A 23,408-nucleotide genomic window follows, 5' to 3' on the forward strand; every position below is an offset into this window, starting at 1 on the left:
GTGACCTGTCATACAGCAAGAGACTTAAAACAGGCTACACATCAATACAAAATTAAAATACTAAAATACTGTGAAAAATCTTATTCAAAGAAATGATGTGAATATATTCAGGATACACACACACACACTCGCGCGCCCACACAGTGTGTAAGAAGTCACACAGTCAAAGAGAAGAAATCAACATGTTTCTCAACACAACTGCTGACATTAGATACATGGTATGGACAGAGTTATAGATTATGCATCATAATATCACATAATCTACTGTTTATGGACATGTGAAGCTTACTTTGATAATGTGGTGTGGGGAAGGACAGGAGAGGCATACTGATTGGCATTTCAACCATAGAACAGAATATTTTCATTGACAAAGACTCAAAATAACTGCACAGATGAGTTAAATAACTGATAAATACAATGAAATGGTAACGCAGATAGCTTTTGTATAAAATGAAATCAAACAAAACAAGTCAAATAATGAACACAGTAAAAGGTGAAAAGGGTTCCTCCAGTTTATAAAGGGAGGTGAGGGCAGGACTGTAGGGAGAGGCATCACATTGAGGATTTAAGTACAACAATGTGTTGTGCTACTATTATGGCTTGCATTTACTCACCAGTGATGACTATGTTTACACACAGAGAGAAGAGACAGAAACACAAAGATAAAACTGCATCTTCAGCCATTCATGAGTTGCCAGACAGACAAACAGGCAGACAGACTCACAAGTTAAGCAGGGATGAGAGAGCTGGTTTAAGCTTCTGTAATGACGAGAATAGTTATGAGATTGATTGACTGATTGACTGATTGATTGGCTGATTGGTAGATTAAAGAGCAACCTGGCTTCAGCGACACCAATGACCATTTCCAAGTATTTCTGTGGGCACCTTACAGCAATATGAGACACAATCAGCTGTAGTTCTTGCAAAATAGAAGGTTTTATACACATACGTGAGACATAATGCACCAAAACTGCTGCTCAGAATCTACCACAGCTCCACACTGGATGACAGACATAGAGCGTACAGATGAAACATGTGTCCCAAATGCAAGACACCTGTTCTAGCTGTAGTTTAAGTCAGTATTTTCTGCCTGTATCAGTTTCAAAGAGAGATGTGATACAGCTTATAGTTGTCAAAGAGGATGTTTGTGTCCTAACATGGGTGTAGTGAAGGAGTCTCGTATTTGGGCCACAGCTGACACATAATGCGAGTGAGGAGGTTAGTCGCAACACACCCACCATCCTGTTACAGTGAATCCTGCCTGTTAAGGAGATCTGAAACAGCGACACACATTTACAGTGTGTGTGTGATGGTGGACCAGATTACATAGACAAACAGTACAGTTTCATAGCACATTTTTCTGATGTAAACATTACACAGATGAATACAGGGGGGAAAGGAAAGGAAGGAGGAAGGGAGGAAAGACAACAAAGGGTGTCTAGTACACTTAGAGGTCAAAAACAGCCACTAACACAAAACTGAATCCAAATGAATACAGACAGTAACTGTGCATCTGCATCGAAGTCGAGCTCTTCTTTTCCAGAAGTACTTAACTCCACAGATGTTAAAGGTTGGGATCTTAGAGGTCAGCACGATGATGGCGAGTTTAGTACAAGACTACACATTTCATCATCATCATGGAGGAAACATTTTGTTCTTCATTTTTAACCCTGTTTAGGAGAAGCTGCATGCAGGATAACATCGCACTCACCTCTTTCTGAATCCCAATGACGTAAAAGGTTTTCCCTTCGAACTTCAGCTTGCTGACATCCACCCTGCATAAGACCACAGTGTTATAAGTGTGTCCTTGACAAACAGTACTGTAAACTGCAATTTTTACTATTTACCTTAGTCTACATTCGTACAGATTCTCAGAAAAATGTATTTAAGTGCATTTAGTCAGAGTACTGTTCTGTACTGTGCTGTCCATAAGTACAGTTTTGGGTGCTTGTACTTTACTTAGCTTCCGTTTTATGTTATTTGTACTTCAAAGAAGTAAATAATGTTTTTGTACTCCACTACTTTTATTTGACCATTATATTTGCTAGATGATGTACCCACAAACATAAACAATAATGAGCAATAACAATCTAACCAACACAACATTTCTAATAGTGCAACACTCCAATAATGAATACTATTACTTTTACAGTAAATTTTGTTGTCCTATGTATTTTTACAGGCTATCAATAACAGATACTAAGAAAATAAACATTTTTAGTTTTGAGCTGAGCTGATTTGTTCAGCACACAAGGGAACAAAGCTCTGTAATGACTTAGGAAGCAAAAGTTCATCAATTTAAATAAATATTACATTTAACACATTGAGATGGAACACAGAGTGAGAGATATATATTTACATTTAATTTCCATTACAAGTTTCCATTTAAGACTTAGGCAAAAAAAATTGTACCATTTGAGGAGGTGGATCCTCTTGTTTCCCTGGAAGACCACAAAACCTGTGGCTGTGAAACCCAGAAAGGCTGTGGAGCCTGTAAAGTCCTGAAAACACACACACACAGGCAGCATGAGAGGCAGCACATGGAATTATGGGATACAGGTGGACTAACAGCGGGGAAGCAAGTGGGCCATCAATAATCTCCATGGTAATGGCACCTACACAAAATCACTTGTTTCAAACTCCAGCTCCCCATATTGCTGTAAATGGCATCAAGAACAAAGTGCAGAATATGTAGAACAAGTATATTCAGTTTGATTTAGAGATGCAAAATGAAACCAACAACAAATTCAGAGTTTTAGGGGAACGCAATATATTCCTGTCACTCTCCTACGCTGTTGTTTATAATCTGTAGATCTCCTTCATTTGCTTGTGCGACTCTCTGTAAATTACTCTGTGTTCCCCACATTTTCTCGCTGATTTTTGATCTTCACAGATCTGCATGTGCATGACACCACAACCATTTCCATTTCCAGCAAACCAAATTAAAAGCAGCCCCACTGACAAGAGTGGAGCAGATAAAGGGGATCCTCTCCAAAAGACAGAATTTAAATATCTCGTTAATCTGCTTAGCATTCTCTGATACGCCCGTCCATGAGAGGGTGTCCCTATTTCACACTCTGACAAACACAGAGGGTGAGGGAATAGCGAGTTGTAAAACATTGCTTTTCTTTATCGGATTCAGTCTGTTTCATCTATCAAAACAGTACAAGAGAAACCCCAAGAAAAAGTACAAGCAGTCTTTCACAGCAGTGTTAACGGTATCAAGTCAGGCAGTGACATTGCCTTGCTGAAGCAATGATTTTCTCTGACCAGTCAGTAAGAATACTGATTCCTGAAAGTGACTATCTCTGTGCAGGTTTCTTTTGTTTACCAAGATAAAGTTGCCAGAAGTGCAAGTGTAAACCAGAAGATTAATTCTATTGATAGCTATTGACCTTCCCTCACTCATCGCATCTCTGTCTCACCCGTTATTAGGCCTCTCTTGGTGACCTCTCAAGTTTGCTGAAAGGCTGCTGTCGGTAAAGTTAATCATGTGTATAGTCGTCCATTTAATATGCAGATCAAGGGCAAACAAGCAAAGGGTAAAGAGGACAGGTGAATATACATGTGCAAATAGCACTGAAGCCAGAGTTTGTACTTCCACACAACTGCACAAACAGCTTTGGTGAATATTTACACCTGTGAACAAATGGCTGCAAGCAAAATACGCTTTTAATCAATAATGATGCCAAAATGATGTTTTCTTCACTATAGGCTCTCAGAACAGCAGTTAAATTTTTTTTTTAAATTTAAAGTGACAACAAAGAGTGTAAATTCTTACTTAAGAGACAGAGCCTTTGGTCCAGAAGTTTCACATAGGGACAGGTGGACCAATTACTGTGTCCACTAGTAAGTGGGTTAAAGGTTAAGGATATAAGCTTATAAGACATTACTATGTATGCATGTTCTGCTATGAAGGAACATACTGTATATACAGAGGGAGGGACAGTGAGCAATTTGTGACAAAGGCAGAGATATAAAATGAAACATATTTTTCTAAAATAATAAATAACACAGCAATAATATGGGTAGATTACTGAGGACTGGAGATAAAATTGTGCTAATATTAAGAAAGAGATTTGCATCACTTGGATCAGTGAAACCTTGTCAATATCAATAGCACCAGTCCTCACATGGAGACTTGCTGAAAATAGACACTAATATTACCTTGCAAGGGTGAGGGTCAACTCCATACGTTTCGAGGGTGTGAGCCCTTTGGAGCATATTCAGCTCCGCTAATGCAGCACACTGGCCCCTGAAACAGAGGAGAAGAAAGGAAAGATTTATTTAAAAATCACCACACTGATGCTGTTGACACATGTCCCTGTGTGTCTGGATATTAAAACCCACTCTCGCTGCTGCAACTGATCATGTTGATAAGTCCTAAAAACCTGCCCAAAGCAAATTACTGCTGGTTAAACAAAAGCAGCCCAGTTGGCCAGAAAACCTCCCAGTATGACTGTGAAGTAGAAGAAGTCTGTTTTGTGTTCATAAGAAAGAAACACCAACAATTGTCCACAAATTATTTCTTAATGTCCATCCTGAGCTGGATATGTGGTCTTGAGGGTGGGGACACTTGCCTCAACAGCTGATAATAGGCTTTGGGGAATGAGATGAATATTGTTGTGGTTTACAGTAGAAAACATTTTTTCTATATGTTTTACCTAATTAAAATCATTTTATTTGGCCCAGTATTTCATCATCTGTTACCATTTTAGGGAAACATATTAACAGAGGCCAAGTGTTTGGTGGGAGTGTTGATGCTTTACTTGCTCATTAGTCTAAGTGCTGCAAAGAAACTGGGTGATGTAAGCTGCTACTCATCAAGACACTAGACACATAAATCAACATTAACTGCAAATACATAGTGTATGTCTGTCTATGTGCACATAGAGGAAAATGCTAAACCCATTAAAGAACTTCTCCACTATGGAAATAAAATTCACACACCCATTTGTAAATCACCTGAAGTCTCTCTCTGCAGCTCAGTATTAATCTACATGCTGTTAATCCTGTCAGTCAGATCCATCGGGGCAGACAGAGGGCACTTGGCATCATCTGCCTCTGTGCTGTGGGAAATGAAGGATTTGTCTTTGATGTTCTATAATCGCTGTAAGTGTGACGGTCAAAAACCTCACAACAACATCCATGGAAAGCAGTGATGATACAAATAATCTCAAACGACCTGATGGAGGGGGCTCCTGTGTGTTATGTGATCTTATTACTTACGACCTTAAATGGGACATCAGTTTAAATCTTCTTGACTTTCATTATTATATTAATACAGAAACCCTTGGGTGTATTAATCTCCTCTTTTAATTCAGCATTTTCCTCATATTGCATTCTCACTCCACAACCAATTTCTCTCCTCAAGCAGCGCTCAGGCATGGTAATCATAAGGCCAGACATGACAGGCAAGATCACTGTTTTTTCTTGCACTGGGCAGTTTTGATATTTTGGGATATCTTGCTTCAATTACATATCTTCTGTCAAACTAGTGGAAAAAAATATTTTATTTTACTACACTTTCTCTATTTGCATTTGTAGATTTCACCTAAATTCATCAAAAGTTAGCAACATGTTGTCTTCACCACGTAATCACAAGCATCAGTGTTAAACTCTTTCTCTCCTACACAGTGTTATCGGATCCAAACGTGGTCCTTTGTATCAGAAATTGTATCTGTAAATAGTGGTTTCCGATAAAACGTATGGAATTTTACGATGCATCACTTTAAAGGCCATTTTCTCAAAATGAATTTTTTTCATGTATTGTGCGACAGAAGTATCCACTTCTGTAGCGCTTACATACACCACACCGTCCAGTTTTATTCCACGTTCTGAGAGTTTGTGCAGGGGTTGGTTCACTTATCATTCATAACTTGATTTATATGACATTTTATTCCTAGAAACATGGTGAAAATTGTTTTGTTTTTTTTCATGGCTAGGGTTAACATGCCAGGGTTCAGCTCATATTTTACTCTATCCATCCTGTAATGTTGATTTTCATTGAAATTAAAATTCTGAAAATCCTGTAGTAACAAGCAAGGTGTGCAAACCCAAAATGAATAATTCACGCTCATTAATCTGCAGATTATTTTCAGTTTTCGTTTACTTTCAGCTGAATCTAAATTGAACTACCTTCTGCAATGCAATGAACCACAAATCTCTGGGTATCATCCAGTTTTGTCTCTTGCCAGACGACAGAAAGCACTTTATTGTCTGCAGAATAGAAAATTGTCTCAGTAGCCTGTTCTGAAAGCACAGATCAGAGGAGTGAACATCCACACCTGTCACCAACATCAAACAGTAAATGGATAACAAAGACGCGGCTCCAGACAACAAATAACCCCATCGCACACACGCACACAGACATACATATCTGCACACATCTCTTTTACCTGAGCTCGTTCTTATGTATTTCCATAATCTTCCTCTCTAGTTTGAGGGATTGTTTAGGGAACAGCTTGAAGTCACTGATGTAGTCTGACGGGTGCTCTTCTGGGTCATAATCCCCAAGCTCAGCTGTGAAGACAGTGTGACATCAATGTGGAAGTTGTACAGTAAAACAGGTTAAACACATCAGAAAATGTTTATATGCTCTAAACTCTCCAAAGGCAAGAGAATGAGCACATTTACCAAAATGCCAGGCTTAAAGAGAATTTTTTTTGTCATTGCATTTTTACTTCCACTGGAGAATATACTCATAAGCAGCTGAGCCAGATGACCCTAACAGATAAATATTTCCCTTAATGGATCAAGTACAAAGTCCTATCAGTCACTGATTTCTCTCTTTAATCCGTTATTAATTAGAAGTCATAATAAAGGTTAAATCAAAAACTTGCCTGGGGTTTAATTAAACAGTAATCCTCAACCTATTCTCCAGCTCTATAATCAACACCCAGACAAAGTGGGACAGGGACCTGCCCTTGTTAATCAGAGCAGCCAATGATACGCTACAGACAGACTCTGGGTCGAGATAAATGAGCCAATCACACGGTGCTCTCTGGGGATATGAGCCAATCAGAGAGTGTTAGCACAGTTCAGCGATTTGTGTATCAGGCAGAAGGGTTCATTTATAAGATACAGCTTGGCTAATTCCTTTCTTAATCCATATTAAAGCAAGTGGCTCCTCACTGTGATTCAACATTAGACTGTTACTGCTAATTAACTGAAGAAAAAAAAAATCCTTTCTTATTCCTTTTCCCAGTCCATATACTGTACATCCTGTGGTGTTTAAAAATGTGGGATTACAACACCAGTCTGAAGACTTGAACTGCAGCCAGCTAATGAGCCAGAAACCAGACAAATGGAGGGATTGGTTTGATTGTCAGACTTAGTTTGATGTGCTTTAGCTGGTTGCACCAGCTCTTTGTTCAGACTGAGCCTTGTTAAAACGTAAGTGTTATGGAGATTTAACATTATACCTCACTAAATCAAAAGCCACGCAAGATTAGAAATGAATGCTAGTTGTCACTAAACACTTACATCCTATAACTGCAAGATGAAACTGTTGTGTAGATAGATAACTAAATCAACTGACAAAGAAGTTAGAAAGAAGTCTCCACACAAACTTAGAAATACTTAGTTGAATCCCAATCTTGATCTACAACTGAGGTGGCATAACTGTCAGAATTTGTTTCTCTGTAGGTGTTTCTACCAAAAATATCATCCTGGCATTACCTGAGGAGCATCTCTGAAAATACTTTGTAGGCAGATGTTTTATCTGTTCCCATTAACAATCAAAGGGTAAGACACATGCACAAGGCAAATCTGAGCCATCTTGTGAAGCGATGAGAAAGAAAGCTATACTGGCACTAATGACTGTAATTTTGATAATAAAGTCTCAATCTGAAGCTTCCTTTCATAAAAGCATTTGAAGAGTCTTCTTCAGCAGTGGTCATGAGATTCCAGGACAAAACGTGAGACAATTTCACTGCTGAATAAAAGATCATGAATGAAAAGACCACGAGTCTCATGAAAAAATGTCTGTTGTGTCTGTTGGACAGGAGATTTACAAGAAGTTTTTCAGAAAGCATATATCAGTTACTGAAAATACGGAGTGATAAGGAAAGGAACTGAAAACTGCCAGAGGTAATAATTAATGTCATGTCATCAACCCCTGCAAACTACACAGTAATATAATATATATTACTGTGTAATATAATAATTCTGTTTCTATATGTATATTATTATTATATATTACATTGTAGGAATCTAAATCAGTAGATTCACTGTCAGTAACTTTGTCATCGGGTCTCACCCTGTACAATGCAGGCTCCCAGATATGCAGCTTCAGCAAAAGGACAGAGGAGACGACCATGGTAGATATCTCTCTTCAGCTGGAGGTACAGAAGATACCTGGACACACACACACACATACACGGTTAAGAGGAAAGAAAAACTGACAGTGCCACCTAAATGTGCTTTACATTTGTTACTCATTTCATTCGGATGTTGGTCATTGGTTATCCTTACTGCATCAAACTGTGCATTTAATATAATTTTTTTTTCCAAAATTAGGTTAGGTAACATAAACTATTATAAATAAGAAGCACTGTTGTCTCATCATTGTGATATCTTCACATTAAACATTTCAAGATGGCTAAAGGGTAAGATTCATAAAACCAAAACAGCCACAGTCCTTGATAGCATAATAATCTGTCTGTGTTGCTATGGCAATTAAAAAACAAGAGTATTGCCAGGGAAACAAGTCCCGTGTAGCAGAGACTGGTACTGTAGTTACTATGGAAACGGCTTCAGTGGAGGGTAGTTTAGGCATGCTCCTGACAGGCTGATTTGTCTCGTGTTACCAAGGAGCTGAGAAATGACAGTGGTGCTGAAACTATAGGGACATGTGTTGCCATGGATACAGATGAGTTTCCAGTGGAGGCAACATCTCTGAATCAACTGACTCATTGAACTTGTTTTTGAACTTGAGTGTAAGAAGCAGCAGAGGGAAAGCATGAAAGATTGAATGGAGCGAAAAGCCTGCTGCTGTAGCGAAATAGTTTTCTTCCCTCTTCCTTCCCTGAACTCTTGTGTTGATCCTGTAGTTATAGTGTCTTATTACTTCATTTGTAACTCATGTTGTTGTGTTGTTTTCACTCAATGAATTTGGTATATACAGAATTAGCTGTCATAATGACCACAAAATGCTGAGTCTTAATTAATTAATTCCATATGCCCAATCTTAACTTTAAATAAAAAGCAGACTTTTTTCTCTCTCATCTTCTTTTCTCCCCCTCTCTCCTTCTGCTTCTTCTAATCCCAGCCTGTGGTTTATTATTCCCATTCTCATTTACTGTATGAGATTTAATTTGTGTAAGTCAGCAGTGCTTTGACTGTACACTGTGGGATTACCGAGTTGGTTGGATGCAGAACACTTTACAACTGAGCTATAGGAGAAGAAACAAAAAGACAAAAGAGTGACCATATAAACAGTACTTTGGATGTTTTTGTTATGTTTTGTTTTGTTTTGTTTTGTTTTGGGTTTTTTTGCAACCTTATTGTGAAAATGTCTTTGTGTCTTTGAACAATTGTTGAGAAACCTTGGATTATGATCAATGTTCAAGTTTTTTAATTCTTGCTTTCTGCAATATCTGCACATAGAACATGCAGTATGGTTAGGAAAGATTATTGTGGTTAATAAAAAGGAAAACATTATTTGTGTAACTGTGTGATAAGACTTGAACTGCTGTCTCCTGCATGAAAGTCTGCCACTCTACATGAAAAGTACACTACCCTCTGTGCTGGCACTGAACGTTGGCATTAGAAGAAAACTATGAGGCTCTGGATCACCTAATATGGATGTGATTCCTTCGAATCCTGTGTTGTTTTTTGTTTCATCTCTTTTTGATATTTGGGGAAAGAAGTGAAGTTGAGGGGGGAAATTGCAGAGTACAAACTTCAAATAACATCCTGAAAACTGGAGCACATGCAGCACACAGAAATTAGCATAACAGGTTTTCGATTTTGATGATGAAAAAAAAAAACATTCAAAAAGACTTGATATTGAGCAGGGGATTTCATCACTGACTGCCGTTCCTTCTGAGCTTTCCAAACTCAGCTCAACTATAACTTCCATGTCCACTCATCAAACTCATCAGAGGACTGTCAGTGTAATGGTGCTCCTTAGAGAATCTGAGATTAACTCTAATGACCAGAAATGGACACAGGGACAAAAAATTGCAGTCCTTTCAAACTGTTGAAATACAAGAGAAGAAAAATGAAGATTGTAGAGAAACTGAAGGAGAAATCAAGGAAGGAGGACTGAGAGACAGAGGAAAGAAGAGGAAAGTTTTAATGACCTTGCTGATGGATAAAAACACCTTTAAGTAATAAAACTTGAAAAGAACAGGGAGCCAATGTGAGCTGAGAAATGTGGAGAGACACCTGGAGGAGGAGAGGGAGTTGTACTGACGGGGGAGGAAGAAGAAAGAGGACAGAGAGAGACCAACAGAAGGAAGGGAGGAGACACCTTAGGGATGAAATTAAAGAGAGACAGTGGAGAAAGCTGAAATGGATGGAAGAAAGGGAGAAGTAAGAAGGGAAGAGAGGGATGGTAACCGATAAAGAGGAGCAGAGATGTTGAAACATGACAGCTCAGATGGGATGGAGAACACAGCATGATTCCCTGCTGAGTGGCAACTCTAATTATCACTATGCCTGAGAGAAGGTGTGTGTGTGTGTGTGTGTGTGTGTGTATTTTCAGATTGAGGGAGAGGTTGTCATATAGTTTGTATAGACAGCTGGTTATTCCACAAGTTGGACCATAGCAAAGTTAGTGAAACAGAAATGTTTTGTTTAAATTTAATGTACCAAACAAGTGCTGTTTTAATAGAGTGAATATATGTATAATATATGTAAACTGCTTCAGTTTCAAAAGACCATGTGAGTCTCTGCTATGGCTGTCAATGACATACATTTTATTTTTGTTCTTGCAACCCACTGTAGGTCTTTAGGCAATGTTAGAAAAACAACCTAAGATCCCTGAGACTGTCAACCAGTCTGGGATTATTTTTGAACCATTCCTTGATGAGATCTTGACTTTCTATCAAGCTACTGAAATTTAGCTACGGTGTTAGTTCATATGAATAAAGCTGCTCTCAAACAAGGAAAAGAGAGAGAGATGTCTTAGGTCTTATACCTGGTAAGCTCCTCCTTGATTTTCATTGGCTCGTGGGGATAGAACTTCACCCGGAAGCACATGGTGTACGGCTGCTGAGCTGCTGAAGTCAAGAGAGACACAAACACGAGAAGAAAATGTTAAACGAGGACAGAGAGGAGAACTTAAAGAGGGAGTTGGAGCCAGAGAGTCATTTGCAAAAGAAGCAACACGAGGGAAAGTTGAGATAAATGAGGGAGGAAACCAGAAGCAAAGTAGATGATTTTAAGTCAGAGAGGAGAAGGAAAAAGAAGAGGAGAGATAAATGAATGAGCACATGAAAGAAGGGGAGCAGAGCAATGAGGATTATGTAAAACTGAAGGGAAAAAGAAGTTGGAGACAAAATAAGAAATCACGGTATGCCTCTAATACTGATCAGTCATTTGATAATTATAGTAATTACTCATCACACACACACACACACACACACACACACACACACACACACGGCCTCACTTGAACTGAGGTCTGTGTCTTTTCCTTTGATCTTAAAGATCCTAAAGCATTTCATTGCTGACTCTGTGCATGTGTGTGTGTGAATGTGTGGGTGTTTGTGCGCACATATGCTGCAGGAGAGGATTTGAGCTTACAATATTAAAATATGCACAGTAACACATACACATACTTAAGTGCACATACACACAAACACACTCGAAATGGGAAAAAAACACAGGCAGTTAATACACGGTCATCAAACACACACAGGCCTGCACGCACACAGGCGCACACACCCCCACAGCCAATGACAGGCTGTGGGGCTCAGATCAAACGACAGCAATAGTTTAAATTCCCTCCTGGGGTCTCACATATCTCACAAAATTGCATAAAAACACACAATCATGCGCACACAAACAGTACAAACACACACAGCACAAAAAGATTCAAAGTTTTTTCAGTGAGTCAGTTCCATATTGACGTAGAATTTATAAAACTAAAAGTTAAACTTGGGGTGTTTTCATTTTTTGGGGAACATATATATTCAATTATACAATGACCATAATAATAATAACACAAAGACATGCATTTCTTTTATTCCCATCAAACTTTTCCAATTAATTATTGTCAGAGGAGATGCTAAAAGAAGAGGCCAGACAATCTGACATTAGCTATGACTGCAGAGTGGGCATCAAGGATGAAAGGACGTGGCAGAGGAGAGGAAAGAAAGCGAGTATCATCTAACATGGGATCAGAAATCTTTACAGTGTGCCCTCACCACTCTGTCTTTAATAAGGGGAAACCTCTGCGGTATTATTTAGCCATGAAAAACAGCACACATCTACATAATACATGTTGAGCAATACGAAAGACGCAGTCCTCCCACCCGCTCCCAAAGAACTTGAGCTGCTTATTTGCTCAGGCTTAAGGGACCGAGATGCTTTTTTTTTTTTTGTGGAAATCATTTTAGAGAAAGTGAATTGGCACAACAGCATTCATATGCACACAAACACACACAGACAAATGTGACGTATGTTCACGTAAGCTTGGACGCACAAAGACGAAATAAAACACCAGCCATACATCCCTAATTTGAGAGAAATCCTGCCACAGGGAGAAACCGATGTGTCAGTACGACTCAGATCTATTCAATACTCTTCCTCCATTCCCCTCTCTCATCTCTTTTTCTTTCTTTCTTTCACTCTCTGTCAACCTCACTCATCTTGAACGGTCTCTCCACTCTCTTCTTTTCTCCCTCTTTTCTTTCCTAATCTGACTTCTTTCTTTAGCTACATTATCTGTCACTGTCTGCTCTCTCTCTTCTGCATTAGCTCCCCACACATGTCCCCTTTATCACTCTTTTCCCTGCATTCTCTCTTCCTCCAGCTCTATCTCTCATTCTAATTTTGACTGATCTCTTCAGCCTTCCCCCTCCTGTCCTCTTGCACATGTTCTGATGAAGCAGAATTCACCGCTAATAGCTCCGTTATTAATTTATAACAAGACAGAAAGAACAGGACAGTCATTAAAAGGGTGGGCGAACTTCAGACGGAGACGTGAAGAGAGAAAGGGAGAAGAGTGGGACAGAGATAATTACAAAGAGAAAAATCTAAAAGGGTATAAAGGATAAAAAGAAAAATGCCCCAAAATATTAAAAGTTCTTAGTAATAAATTTTACTCTTTTCTTTTAGGCCTGTCTTATTTTTTTGGGACTGTATTTTTGCTGATCACACTGAGTAATTCTGCTGCAAAGCGTCAGCAAAGATTTTTTCTTTTTAATTATTCAAAGCCGATCTTTATAGACTAGACAGAAACATAAAAATGAAGGTGTAGAAGAGGCAGACAACAAGATGCACTTGGTTCTATGTAAAAAGTTTGCTTCTTGATTTTATCTCCTCTCAGGAAAATCCCACAGTCCCTAAGTAAAAGGGGACTGACAGCTTTTCATGAAGCACAGGCAGATTGATCCTCCCCAGCTCCTTCACTTACTCCTTTACAGGAAGAGAATAAAACATTTGCTTCCAGAATAAAGTGTAGCTCACAAATCACTGCAGCACGTGAATGTTTAACTATATCAACAATCATTTCACTTTCTTACTGACTGGTCGTAAAAGATAAAGAAGGTGGGTCTTGTCTAATGTGAGTCTGTCAGGCGAAAAATCAAGAAGGCAAAGAAAATTCAAGTTCCGCTGTGAATATCGCAAAACTGTCAAAAGACAACATATTTTCCCTCATCCCTGCAGTGTTTTTTGCTTCCTTTTCATCACTTTATACAGCCCCATACAAATGTTGCAGGCTCTTTAGATGTTTAGTTTCTCATCCATCAAAAAAAAAAACTATCAGGGACTGACTGGTTCCAAATTCATTCTGGAGTATACAGAAACCTCAAACACACAAGAGTTATAGAGAACTGTCTTCAGAGACTAGAAGAACATATAAGACTCAACGGAACAAGAGCCCTGCAGCAGATGGTCTGCCCCCACAGAGCCTTGATCTCAACATAATGGAGACAGTCTGGGACTACATGAAGAGACTGAAGACAGTGACACAGCCTAAATCTATAGAAGAGCTGTGGCAATTTCTCCAAGATGCTTGGAACAAACTACCTACTGAACACCGTGTAAAACTGTGTGTAAATGTACTAAGGTGAACTGACGCTGCTTTAAAGCCAAAGAGCAGTCACACCAAATGTTAATTTCATTTAGGCTTTTCCTCTGTTTATTTTACTTGCACTTTGTATGAAGTTAATTGATCATTTAAAAACCATTCATGGGATCATTTTTGAAGCCATCCTCACTTTTGGTGCCCAACACAAACTCAGAACTAGCTCCCACCGCTCAGCTAAGATAAAGAAACAACCCTGGAGAAGAGTCAAATTTAAAATTTAAATTTAGCTTAGATAAAAGAAGGTGAAGGTGGTGTGTTTATTTGTTTGACAATTGAGTTCTTTGTCTCAAGCTTGTGCTCCCCTGCCACGTCTGCATATTTTACTTTGTGTGTTAGCTTATTTCCTTTTTGGGACACTTGTCCCTCTGGTAGTTTGATGTGTTTCTGAGAAACCCTGCTCTTGTCACTTGTCCGTCTTTGTTGTGCATCTGTTTGTGTCCCAGTGGTGTTTCTGAGAAAAAGTAGCCTGCCGACATTGTCTGGCTCTGTCATTACTTGTGGCGAATGGTAATGTGAGCAGTGTGTCCTGGGGAAATAGTGGATGATAAGACTGTAAAACAGGTGTATAAATAAGTTTCCTAAATGTTATTCATCCACCATGAGAAACTCATGAATTTAGAGCTAATTTACCTCATCACTTGTACACGTGACATGCTACAAGCAAGTATCTTATTTTTAATTCTTTAGTTTTTTGTATATCCAGTGGCTTTTACACAGTTTATTGTGTGTGTGTGTGTGCTGTCATGACCCTGTTAGAGTCCCTGTGGTGTTGTCTGTTTGTTGTAGAGCTTGACCCCCTCATACTGAAACGGCCCTCAGGAGACAAGTCCAGGCCCTCGTGCAAGGCATAAACAAACACATACACATACAAATATCAGCACAACAGTGTGAACATGCACGCACATGCACATGCATTTCACACTGTGCATTGTTGTATACATGCACTCTGATGCAAAAAAAAAACAAAACAAAAAGGAGCAGAAGGGACACTTACACTTCATTTGCCTCACTACAGGCTTATTGGGCTCCAGCCAGTGCTGAGAGGCAGACAGCGAAGGAGAGAGAGGGAGAGAGAAAGAGAGAGAGAGAAGGGATGAAGTAAAAAGACAAATGTTACCACCAAAATAAGGCTGCTGACTTGTAAGAGCAGATCAGTTAAAAATAAAATATGTTGCAATTTCAGTGAGCTTTAGCGAGCGCACGCATTTTCCTAATCAAAAATCTCTTCATGTTTTTGATGAATAATGGATCAACACATTGCTTAAACTCAGCAATGTGAGGCAACAGAGCATCAAAACAAATTTAAAATCACATCAGAAAATTACACGTATTTAAATGCATCAGTGGATGTAATTCTTTTTATGTACATTATCCAATTATACATATATAAAGGTCTGACTAGACTGACCCTGCTGCCCTGATGGCTGAAGTTTACATCTCTGCTTATAACACACACAGTATGCAAATTTATTAGTGGTGCATTGCTATGCATGCACACTAGGCACCTCTATAGCAAAGCTATAGAGGTACCTAGTGTGCATGCATAGTTTTTTCTATTCTGTTCTCTTCATTGCATTCTATTGCACTGGTTTTTAGTTATGTGTTGTAACATCTCTTGCAGATATTTGCTTGTGTTATTCTTTGAATTTTATATCCAGCTACAGCAGAGGCCAGCTGAGCCTCTGTTGAGACAGAGTGGTCTCTTTTGTGTGTGTGGGCTGTTTGAAATATGGAGACTGATCTTGTTGTTATTTGTCACTTGAACTTGTAATGTAATGTACTGACGGCCTCCTGACTAATATCCAACATTCCCATTTTGGTCTCTGCTGACTCAGTGGAGCCATTTCCTGTTCGTAGGTGTGACCATCAGTTCCTTTATTTTTGTTCCTCTGCAGTGATTATGTTCAGCCATGTAGAACTTTTTGGTTGGGTCAAATTTGGTGTGAACTGTAAAGTATCATTTGCACACTGACAAGTACAGTTTGCTTCCAAAGGTAAAAGTGTAGGGGGATAATACAAAATATACAGAGGGGAAAGCTGCTTGCACAGGTCTAGAAAAGGAAAACACCTCTACTCATTTTGATATTTCCTTTCACTGAAATATTTCCTGAACATTCAATGCAAACAAACTTGAAAAATACATGAAAATATAAAAATTTTCCTGCCTCAAGAAAATAAATCATCAGACTGGAATCCTTAAATTCAAGTGTTGAAATAATTAGGCAAAAAGAAAAGTATTTGTCAGCAGTTTGGATAATTGCTCAATTGAGTTTTTAACTAACCAAACAATTACTGATTCCAGCTTATTACATGAGAAGATCTGTTTTCTTTTTTCTCTGCTTTATATGATTTTAAATTGAATATCGGTGGGTTTTGGATTGTTAGATGGTCAAAACACGAAATTCTGTGAAATTGTGATGGGCGTAAAAAAGTTATAACTGACAGATAAAATCATGTTGAAAATACTGGAGACCTGCTGGAATTGGTTACTGCCTGCATGGGATAGTTACCCTCTGTTTCTCAGGGTCCACATATCGAATACCGAAGTAGTCCTTCTCGAGTAGGTTGTAGTGGTTACATACATGGTCCAACAGGAACTGACCTTTGGTGTCTCTCTGCAAAGAAATAAAACACAAAACACATCAGTCCAGGAAATTACTTTAGTATCAGTCAGACATTTTCATCTAAGCAGTCTTTTCATCCATGCTGATAAATCCCATAAAACTCGCAGCTGCATCTGATACCCGCTGCATCACTGCGCCATAATCACAGCGAACAAACCCCTCTTGGGCAATATTCCTGTGACGCACACATGGTTTTATCAGGATAAAACATGTTAAGGGAAAGAAATACATCAGCAACTTGTAGGTCTCATGGTGATGATACAGTGTTTCTGCCATGGTCATATTCCACACTCAGCATCTTGACACGCCAGTAAATAAAGCCCATATGCAGTCCATAAACACAGTGCAGACACTGAGAGACCAATAATTACTTTGCATTTATTACCTGCTCTTCAGTCAATATCCTCTCATCACATAGAAATGCACACAAGGATTCTCATACACTTAGCTTAGCACAAAATAACACTTTTGATTGAATGTGAGTCATGATTAGGCATGCACACACATAAAACCAAACGTATATGTATGGATGTTGTTTAGCTGATTTTATGATATGCACACTTACATGTGTTTATATCACATCACATAAATACACTTTCCATTCCTACCTTCAACCAATCGACTAAAGCTGTCAATATTCATCAGATTGCCACTTTATCATATTCAGTAAATAAATAAATATGTGCATCACAGACCCCCTCAAGTCTTGTAATTCTTTATTTTTGTGTGTGTGTGTGTGTGTGTGTGCATGTCCCATAACTGCTCTATAACCTGCTGATGGAGGTGGATTCTGTGCTCAGTTAAGCAGAACTGATTGATTCAGTAGGAAATCGTCCGTTTGCCCTTGTTGTGATTTACTCACCACGGGGGACACACAAAAATGTACACACAGCACACACACATACGCACACACAGCCACATCTGTCTCTCTGGCCACATCTTGTCAGTAAAACAACATGTAAAACTGCCAATCAACACTAATGTCATTACGTACGCCATAAAATCCCCAACAGTCTCCATGGCAACTTATCACTTCTTGCATGTATTCAACATCACTAACAATATCTTATTATGGCTTTGTCCTACTGTGACTGTGAAGCATTTTACACATTTCTTATGCACTCATGGTGCTTCTTGTTTTCTGCTAACAGTGTCTCACTTCCCGCTAGAATTGAAAAGGACTGAGAAAGAGGCAGAGACGCGCACAACATCCCTGCTGTCTTCGCTTTTGTCAAATGGATGACACGTCAGCAGAGGTTGGTATGTTTCAGTCTTCCTCAGCAAGCAAGCTAAGGACATCAACTTAAGTCATTTGCTTTGTTCGCTAATTCTGTGTGCAGACATTTGCAGCTGATACGCACCAGGGTAAGTGACTGACAGCAGCTGACTTTGTGGTTCAATGGTTGTAGCAGAAGGACACTTCCAGCACTCCTGCCTGGACAAGCAGTTTGTCAAACTAAAGGCTGTGAGCCTCAGATGGCCACCACAATCAGGCCCATGCTCATCTTCGAGATAGTTCAGGATTCACAGTAAAAGAGCAGTTTCTTCCGTTAAAGCAACTCTTATACCCTGTTTGATTTAAGAAAAAAAATTAAGTAAAGTGGCGTTTTGGAGAAAGATGAGGAAGATCTTTTCTGCCACATTCTGCCTTCATTTCTCTTTTGGAGTATTTCTGCTATTTCTTTTGGTTCTAATTTTCTCCAACAATTCTGCTCTCTTGTTACTTTCATTCACAAATTCCTCCATCAGCACATCCGGCCAATCACTTTTCTGCCAGCATTCCTTGACCCGACTGGTCCTTGGATGCTGCTCACTGAAATCCTCTCATCATGCCTTTCTGACTGACTATTATGCAACCCACACCTTCACCATGTTTTTTACATGGTTTACTCCACCACCAACATCTAGACTTCCTGTCTTTATGGGCCTATGCTTAGTCAAAGTGTAATTGATACCAATCTCATTAAAACAGGCGCAGATGAAAAAAATTACTTCCCTTGGAGGCAGAGAAGTTGTGTGGTGATTGTGTACAAATAGCATATACCTAGAAGTACGAGTCACACAGCATCTAAACCCTTTTTCTTTTAAGTAAAATAGCCCATTGTGACAGCAGTGTGAGGCAGATTCTGAAATCAACACCTTAGATGACCCTGTTCAGTTGCTGATGTGGCTTGTATGTCGGTCACCTCTCGTGTCCAGTCATCTTATTTTATTTTACGCAAACATGAATTCCTGTGCATATGCTGCGTTTGGTAAACACTGTAATCTCTCACAGAGACAACCTTTTAAATAAATGCCTCGGTGAGTCATGCTCCATTTCTCGGTACACAGTCTGTTATGCGCAGTAATTGCAGTATACTGTAGGTGTTGATAGAGCAGCCACAAAAAAAAGCAAGATCTTTCCCCTAAATGTCACAGCATCAACTCAAAAACAGTAAAAACAAAAACAGCACAGTGAGTAGAAATAGTGGCTTAAGTGTCCAGAACACCACAGCTGCTTTGTGTTACACACCAACCAAAGCAGAACAAACACAAAACACGGGTCTAGTTACACTGGATTATAAAAGAAACAACAATTTCAGGTCAACTCAATGAACAATGAAGAAGAATTAAAAATAAAGCAAGCACCCTGTGCATAATACACAGAAGGAGTTCATATATAGGCTGATCACAAAAACACACTACACAATGCACATTATCATATTAATATTTAATTAACCAACACTCCCAGTTGTTCAGCCATTTTTACTGTAGACTGTCAGACACAAACAGCACAGCATTGTTGCCATATCAGCAAGCTGTCTTGTTTTCAGTTTTTTAAGTAAAACAATGTGATCACTTTTTCATTAACCAGTAGGGATTACTCAGTTTGCACTGAGAAGCCTGTGTGAAACCTATGTGCACGGAGTGGTGAAGTCACATACAGGGCTGTTGGACTTCAAGTGTGAGCATTTGGCTATTTCCTGGAGGAACTATACATACCAGTGTGGACCTGGTACAAATGCATTAAAAAAAACAAACATTTGTTCATTTTTTGTGAGTATGAGGGAGAGCTTCTGGAGAGCTGCAGTGTGCAGTTACTGAGGCTAACATTACTGTTTATGGTCAGTAAATACCTCAAAAACATAGTCTTGCTGTGTTTTAAAAAACATGACTAGCACAATCATTTGGATGTCCCCTGTGACCTTTGTTACATCACCGTGGCTACAATCAGCTGTCATTGACTTCTGAGACAGCATGTCCCCATTGGCTGGTGCAGGTTTACTGTTATATCACTGTGACACAACTAAGCTGTAAATCAAATGTGTATTCCTTTGGGTGGAGTTGTGATCATCTGTGTCACCATGCTGACCTGCCTGTAGTGTATGTATATGTATATGTGTGTGTGTGTGTGTGTGTGTGTGTGTGTGTGTCTGTGTGTGTGTGTGTGTGTGTGTGTGTGTGTGTGTGTGTGTAAGCAAGGTAAAAAGTCAGTCTCTGTCTGTGTAAGCTGCACGTCTCCATCAGCATTCGCCTGTGTGTTTGTGTGGTTCTGTCTACATCTCTTTAGGATTTTCAGCTGATCCGCGACAATAGTGTTACTAAGCTGTTAAATCTGAAGAGCAAACAGACAGAAACATACACAGAGGGAGGAGAGGAATAAAAGAAACAGAATGAAAACAGCCACGCTGCAAGCCGTTTCTAGCCAGATCATCAAACAACACCTTTCCTCTGTCTGGGTCTCAGGGCAGACGTTCATCGTGAGAAGAGAGGCAATCTGACGCCAAGGCAGAAGGGAGAACAGACCAGACAGAGAGTGAACCAGGGCCAAACATGCTTAGAGGCTGAAAGAAAGAGTAGGCAAAGATAGATCTAAAAAAAAGAGAGAGAGAGAGATTGAAAGATTGACTTAGATGAGTGAGGCAGAGAGGAGGGGACAGAGAGAGGGAGAGAGATATAAAGAGTCTATGTCATGTCCAACAAGGGCTGAATACATATTTTATGTATCCAAAGGCTGGGCATTAAAAATTAACCTGGTCATCCTGTCTCTACATGATCTCACCTAATGACGGCAAAGTGCTCTTCTCTCTCTGCCTCGCTTGAACACACAGACACATGCGCACACTTTAAATAGAGCCTCAGTGTAGAGTGTATTCAGTTTAGCAGAAGCAAAGTGCACTTTGACGTGTGTGTGTGCGTTTGAGTGTGTCTATCCAGCCTCTACCATTTTTTTCTCGATAAAGCAACGTCCTTAGAGCCAGCTGAGTCCAGACGCAGCGCAACCACACAAAATCTAAGAGGAAAAAAAATAGTAAACCATCAGCATGCTGAGTATAAAAACACACATCAGTCAATTATTTATTCCAACATCTATTCTGAATTCTCAAAAATGCCTGTTAACTTGAAAAATCACGGATGTATTGACCTCCTTACTGCACACGGCCATAATAATTGTGGACTGTAATTACTAAAGATTCATGATCAAACTTAACCCCACTTTGTGCCTCTCATGTAATTTTATTAAAACTAACAAACACCAAACTAACAATCACTCTTTCTGGAAGAAAGTGCTTCCAGAATCCTTAAAGACTCAAACTAAAGGTGTGAAGCATTTGAGGTCATTTGCACAAATTCCACTGCTGGAGTGTTTGTTTATTTGCCCCAAAAAACTAATGTGCCAACTTAGACATCAGTTGTAGGCTAACTGGCAACGCACACAGTGATTGTGTCCATGTGTTTGTGTTCAGCTCTGCCTCTGTGTGATGGCCTAAATGAATTTGGAAACGTGTAAATCTTGTTCACCATGCAGCTGACAAAAGATTTTTTTCTTTTTTGACCAGATGAACAGGAGAGTCTTTGAAGATTATGGAAATACCTTCATACTCTGATACATGTTGTTAAAGCAGATCACCAGGAATTTATGTTTTAGAAAAAAAGGTTGCTTAGCTCTGTAACTCCAATGTAGTGATTTTGTGATCAGCTATCCAATAATATGAAAAATTCTTGAAGTTATCTTGAAAAATAACATCTTAAGTGCTGTGTCTTTAATAATAAAACAACTCACATACTTTTATACTTTTAAAGCCTGTGTGTGAGTGACTTGAGCGGAGTCCTGACCTACAATCATCAGCATCTCATGACTTTACAACCACTACGAGTCAAGCACTAGGACCCTGGGTGCCCTGGCCCAGTTAAACACTGTTTGTTGTTTAATTAATATGCATGCCAGCTCAATTATGACTGGTCCTTATCGACTTCGCCACGATTCATTTCATGACACGGCATACCTAATTGGCCGAAACGCTGTGAGGAGAAAGAGCATTAAATTCCTGTGATCCCCCTGTGAAGAAACCAACCTACAATCCTATCAGCTCACACAGGGGGGTGAAGGAGAGGAGACAGAGAAATAGAGTAGTGGGACTTTAAAGATAATGATATGCCCCTCTTTACCTCCACACAAACTAATTTAAAAGCCTAGAGGCTGCCGTTAAGACAAAGGCTACACTAATTCATGGCTTTTCTCTGTTGTCACTGCTGCTTCTCTTTAGGGAAATGGAGATTTAAGACGCTGGTGGACCAATTTGTCGATTTATTTGCCAATTAGGATGAGTGTGTAAGCAGGCTTTTGTGCGTGTGTGACAACATTGTCCTCCTATTATTAACAGTGCCAATATTTCTAAAGCCAGTTTGTATTTACCACCCAAAACTCGAGCCCTCGAGCCAACAAATAGATTGATCCAGAGGCTTGACCAGGACATAAGAGAGACAAATCAATGTGCTGGACGTGGGGTCCAGGAAAAGCAATGCAGATAATCAAAGAGGAGGAGAAGCTCTTCTATTTCCATTTCTCAGGATGCAAAAACACATTTTTTTGCACTTTCCTCAAACATATTAGCTTTCTCTCCCTTCAGCATTCATCCAGTTTTCCTTTTTCATTTCTCTTTTAGCTGTAAGGTTAGAAAAATCATCTTATTCCACACTGTCTGACTGAACCATATTCTGAGTTGTTCCAGCTTTTCATTGAAGCTACATGATGTTGTTTACTCTGACAGAAACATCCAAACTCCAGATTCATTTTTATATATACCAAATATATATATATATATGGTACAGTTCAAAGCTTTGGCATCACCACTAGGTTTTAAAATGAAGTTTGAACAATTTGGCTGCACAGCATGTGTTTGTAACAACTGACTCACCAGCAAGTCATTGTGTTTTAAATGTGTTTTTATGACTATTTTAACGATAAGGGTTAGGGTGCTTGCTAGAAAACATGTAGAGAGAGCTGTGATAGTGATATCTTAAAACAGATTTTAAAAGTGAGCTACAGAATCAGGACGCAAATACAAATCATCTTCTGAGGCTACGCTGACTATAAGATTTGAAGGGAGATCAAACACTTCCAGTATGGGAGCTGAATTATGGAACACATCCAATTTATATTAAGGAGAGAAACCTTTGGAAAGGGGTGCTTGACCTCACCACCACCATCACTGGCTGTAATAGTCTCCCATCATCACACAGTTTATCAGTACACG

At 39.2% G+C, this 23,408-nt stretch overlaps 1 protein-coding gene across 1 annotated transcript in view; it reads right to left on the reverse strand.

The window, feature by feature from the left end:
• The window catches only part of frmd3 (FERM domain containing 3), a 46,980-nt gene that overhangs the window by 15,246 nt on the left and 8,326 nt on the right, over positions 1–23,408 (reverse strand). The window contains exons 2-11 of the mRNA XM_041042439.1: positions 16,777–16,881; positions 15,261–15,303; positions 11,147–11,228; positions 8,261–8,358; positions 6,399–6,522; positions 4,168–4,255; positions 2,413–2,501; positions 1,712–1,775; positions 1,239–1,274; positions 615–623 (exon numbers count right to left, since the gene is read on the reverse strand). Of these exons, the coding sequence (XP_040898373.1) occupies positions 615–623; positions 1,239–1,274; positions 1,712–1,775; positions 2,413–2,501; positions 4,168–4,255; positions 6,399–6,522; positions 8,261–8,358; positions 11,147–11,228; positions 15,261–15,303; positions 16,777–16,881 (738 nt within the window). The remainder of the gene's footprint in view (positions 1–614; positions 624–1,238; positions 1,275–1,711; positions 1,776–2,412; positions 2,502–4,167; positions 4,256–6,398; positions 6,523–8,260; positions 8,359–11,146; positions 11,229–15,260; positions 15,304–16,776; positions 16,882–23,408) is intronic.

Source organism: Toxotes jaculatrix, chromosome 7 (genome assembly GCF_017976425.1).
Source record: "Toxotes jaculatrix isolate fToxJac2 chromosome 7, fToxJac2.pri, whole genome shotgun sequence".
Lineage (NCBI taxonomy): Eukaryota > Metazoa > Chordata > Actinopteri > Toxotidae > Toxotes > Toxotes jaculatrix.